At 48.7% G+C, this 4,188-nt stretch overlaps 1 protein-coding gene across 1 annotated transcript; it reads left to right on the top strand.

The window, feature by feature from the left end:
* On the top strand, positions 1-4,037 carry RPSA (ribosomal protein SA). Its single transcript, XM_010001688.1, has 6 exons — positions 1-174; positions 762-880; positions 2,161-2,406; positions 3,277-3,405; positions 3,634-3,802; positions 3,897-4,037. Exons 1-6 carry the CDS (start codon positions 42-44, stop codon positions 3,989-3,991), a joined length of 891 nt encoding a protein of 296 aa, XP_009999990.1. The 5' UTR covers positions 1-41; the 3' UTR covers positions 3,992-4,037.
* The last annotated feature ends 151 nt before the right edge of the window (positions 4,038-4,188 follow it).

The raw sequence follows: 4,188 nt of genomic DNA, 5'->3' as shown, positions 1-4,188 counted from the left end.
CCGCAGGTTCCCTGTCGTTGCTTCCAAAGGGAAACCCCACAATGTCCGGAGGTCTCGATGTCCTGCAGATGAAGGAGGAGGATGTCCTCAAATTCCTCGCTGCCGGGACCCACCTGGGAGGCACCAACCTCGACTTCCAGATGGAGCAGTATATCTACAAAAGGAAAAGCGATGGTAAAGCCGTAGGATGGATGGCCCTGGGTGGGCAGCAGGGATTTTGTGGGCACAGCTGAAGGAAGCAGGAAGGTGCTTGTGCTCCCTAGCAGCTTCTTCATGGCTTGAAAGGTGCCGACGTCTTTAGCAATTAAGTCATGTTACTGGAAAAAGTATGACACCATTATTGAATAGTTTTAGTTGGAAAAGACACATAAAATCACCCGAGTCGAACTGTTAACCTAACACTGCCAAGTCCACCACTAAGTCATGTCCCTAAGCATCACATCCACGTGCGAAAAATGGATTTCTGAACTTGGTAAATCAGTCACAGCTGGATTTGGATCCTTCTACTTCTTGACTATAGTTAAAAAACGGTTTTAATGTCTCAATAGCGATTTCTGCCTGTTTGTGTTGTTCAGTCTGAGCTGCATCCTTTTAATAAAAAGAAAGCTCGTTCCTAGTTCATGCTGATAGGTGTGTTATGTTAAAGCTGTGTGGGAGAATTTTCCTTGAAATAACTAGAGTTTTGGAGTAACCACAGCCATGTGACAAGTTTACTTCAGTACAATGTATTTGCTCATTGCTCTAAACTCTGTCACCAATAGGCATTTACATCATCAATCTGAAGAGGACCTGGGAAAAGCTGCTCCTGGCAGCCCGTGCCATTGTTGCCATTGAGAACCCAGCTGATGTGAGCGTCATTTCTTCTAGAAATACTGGACAGGTATGGACGATTGTTGCTCATGAGGCCTGCAGTCTTGGGAACAGGACTGTCTTGCCACATGTTGTGGCTTTCCAGTGGCAGCTTGATGATAAAAGGGAGTAACCTGAATTTTAGCTCTAGGATCATCTATTTGGAAGCATGTTTCTTGTGTTGATCTTGCAGCTTAGAAGAGATCAGTTGAAACCCACCCTACAGTTCTGTTGTTTCAGGGTGTTCGGTAACTTTTTTTTTGGTCATGTCCTCCTTTGGATACTTTGTGTTGGAGTTCTGGCATATTAGTGGTCAGTCCCCTGATTGTGTACTCTCCCAGTAATTCTGTGGGTCATTGGCACTGCTTTCTGGGGTGAGTAGGTGCCTGACAGAAAAGTTTTCAAAGAACTTGTTTGCTCCACTATTGGGTAAGGCATAGTAACTAATATATTACATTTCATCTCTAGATTTTAAGTGAAATTCTATCCTAGAAGGACACATGAGCTTCAAATAAAATTTCATTAGCTACTGGAGTTGATCTGTGAATTCAGTTTCTTTGGAGTAATGCAGGTGGTGCAACAAACATACAGAAAACTCACAAATGACTGCGTTTATAAAAGAGGAGCTGGGGCTCCTGTGGACCTGACCTGCACACTGTTAAAGCTTGGTGCTGAGGTCAGTTTCTGGCCGATGAGCTCCCAAGTGTCGGAAGTGTGCTACAGCAAACTGCCAGCAGGGTTTTCGCTAACGCCAGGAGAGGAGCTCCCTCTGTGAATGGAGTTGGGTAGTAGGCCCTGCCACATGCCCGACCAGCTGGTGCCTGAGGAATTGAAACCTACTGCAAGTAAGAACTGCAACTGCAATTTTAATGGACACGGCTACGGTCTGTGTGTTTTAGTACCGAGCTTTTCCTGTAGTCCCTGCAATGAAAGGATGTAGAAATAATGGGAAAACGTGGCTTTGCTTTTTTCATAAGCTGTTTTGTCCCTCCTTTCATGACTTGATTATGAGACATTAGAGTAGAGCTTGCAACTAAATTCAGCAATAAAAAAAGGTTTCTGTACCTAACTTTCCTAACTTGCTTTGCAGGTAGATAGGATGTTTTTACATCCCGGTGTTGGTGTAGCTGTTTTTGAAAGCATTTTTATTTTGTCTCCTTCCGAATGCAGAGCGGTTGGTGAGCCCTGTTTTCACAGGAATTGAAACAAGTGGTGTGATGAGATTTTGTGTGTGTTCACTGTCAGAATACCCGGGTGACTCGGTTGAAAGGCAGTTTTCCTGCTTCACCTTTGCCCTGGTCTGTTTTGCAGCGCGCCGTCCTGAAGTTTGCTGCTGCTACTGGGGCTACTCCTATTGCTGGCCGTTTCACCCCTGGGACCTTCACAAATCAGATCCAAGCAGCTTTCCGTGAGCCACGGCTCCTGGTTGTTACGGACCCCCGGGCTGATCATCAGCCACTGACAGAGGCATCTTACGTCAACATCCCCACTATTGCGCTGTGCAACACCGACTCCCCGCTGCGCTACGTGGACATTGCCATTCCCTGCAACAACAAGGTAACAGCTTCACTGGCAGCATTCAAGGCTGCATCTTCCAGAGTGTGCCCTCGGTTGCAAGGTGGCTTTCCGTATGGGGTTGGCTTGTATCTCACGTCTCCCAAGCTGATGGGCTAACTAAGGCCTCTTGCGAGCTAACGGGTGGGTGGGGAGGAGGAGATGAGCTGCACACAGTTGGAGCTTGGAGCTGAGGCCAGTTTCTGGCCAAGGAACTCTCAAGTGTAGGACGTGTGCTATAGTAACCTGGCAGGACTTTTCGCTGACACCATGAGGGTCTTTGTGGCCCAATGAGTGGAGTTTGATAGTCGTTCTTGCCACAGCTTGTGTGTAAAAGAAAGATTAACTGAACTGATGAAGAGACTGGTCTGAAATGTTACCTTGCCAGAAACTACCTGAAAGGTAAAGTTTAGGGAGATGAGAAAAAGCCTTTGATCTCTCTATAGACATCATTCACCAAAACTGATGAATGTGAAATCCAAGCATGTATGTTAAGATTTGCTCATTTGGTCCAAGTTTTCATTTTAGCATATATGATGAGCATAATCTCTGTCTTTGGGCAAGGTTCATGTGGGGTGGTGAGCAGTGTGAAACTCCATAGCAGGAGAATTGCTTCCAGCTACGCTATGTACAGCAGGTGCAGTTGTTGGTGATCGAAGTGAGCTGGGATTTCTGCAAAGACTGGGAAAAGCCACTGGAAAGTCAGAGTTGCCTTTCCAGTCCAAGTATGTTTGGGTGGACATTAGGAAATAATAACTTTATCTTGCCAAGCAAGAACCTTGGGCTAAGTGCAAAGAAGTCTTGCTCTTTCAAAGAAAAAGTGTTTAAAAAAGTTTAGCTTTACAGGAAATCACATAGTGTCTTCTGTTCCAGGGAGCCCATTCAGTGGGTCTGATGTGGTGGATGCTGGCTCGGGAGGTCCTGCGCATGCGTGGCACCATCTCCCGTGAGCACCCGTGGGAAGTCATGCCTGACTTGTACTTCTACAGGGATCCCGAGGAGGTAGGAGACGTGTAGAAGGAAGAGAGGCTGTGTGAGGTGTCCTGCTTGTGCTCCTGCCCCGTGGGCCTCTCAGCCTGCTGTGGAGGATGGGTTTTGCCAATGTATTAATTGCACCTCACACTCAAGGTGGTGGTTAATTAGTCTTGTCTGTTGTTGGTTGGTGCACGTTGTGATCATGAGGGTGGTGAGGTGTTTCTGCAAGACTCAGGCTGTGCTCTTTCATTGCAGATTGAAAAGGAGGAGCAGGCTGCTGCTGAGAAAGCTGTTACCAAGGAGGAGTTCCAGACCGAATGGACGGCCCCAGCTCCCGAATTCAACCCTCCTCCGCAGCCTGAGGTTGCAGATTGGTCTGAGGGAGTGCAGGTCCCATCCGTGCCCATCCAGCAGTTCCCCACAGGTCAGTTTTGGGGGGTTGCTGTGGGAAGAGGGGGGTGTGTTGTGGGTGGCAGGAGCTGGGGTGCATTGAGTGTTTGGTGTCTGTGTCGTTGCAGAGGACTGGAGCGCCCAGCCTGCCACCGAGGACTGGTCAGCAGCTCCCACAGCCCAGGCTACAGAGTGGGTTGGCACTACCACCGAGTGGTCTTAACTTCAGTCCCACTCCACTGCCAGAGAAATAAAGACTGGTTTGCTACACCCCGCGCTTCCCGTTGCTTTTCTAAACCTGGTGGCGGCTGCAGCACGCGGGTAGCGCCGGCACGGGGCTGGGAGGGCAGGGTCTGCAAGCGGCTGTGTCACCCTGCCTGGCAGCCGGGCTGCCCGCCCCGCTGCCTGCCCCCCCAACCC

The sequence above is a fragment of the Chaetura pelagica genome, unplaced genomic scaffold (genome assembly GCF_000747805.2).
Source record: "Chaetura pelagica isolate M959 unplaced genomic scaffold, ChaPel_1.0 scaffold657, whole genome shotgun sequence".
Lineage (NCBI taxonomy): Eukaryota > Metazoa > Chordata > Aves > Apodiformes > Apodidae > Chaetura > Chaetura pelagica.
The sequence above is the reverse complement of the archived record's forward strand: the minus strand, read 5'-3'. Positions and strand labels throughout refer to the sequence as shown.

What these genes read in the sequence shown, in the direction of transcription:
- RPSA (XM_010001688.1), top strand. Translation starts at nt 42, where the DNA reads ATGTCCGGAGGTCTCGATGTCCTGCAGATGAAGGAGGAGGATGTCCTC. An exon ending in CCATTCCCTGCAACAACAAG is followed by an intron (nt 2,407 to 3,276) that starts GTAACAGCTTCA and finishes CTTCTGTTCCAG; the next exon opens with GGAGCCCATTCAGTGGGTCT. An exon ending in CATCCAGCAGTTCCCCACAG is followed by an intron (nt 3,803 to 3,896) that starts GTCAGTTTTGGG and finishes GTGTCGTTGCAG; the next exon opens with AGGACTGGAGCGCCCAGCCT.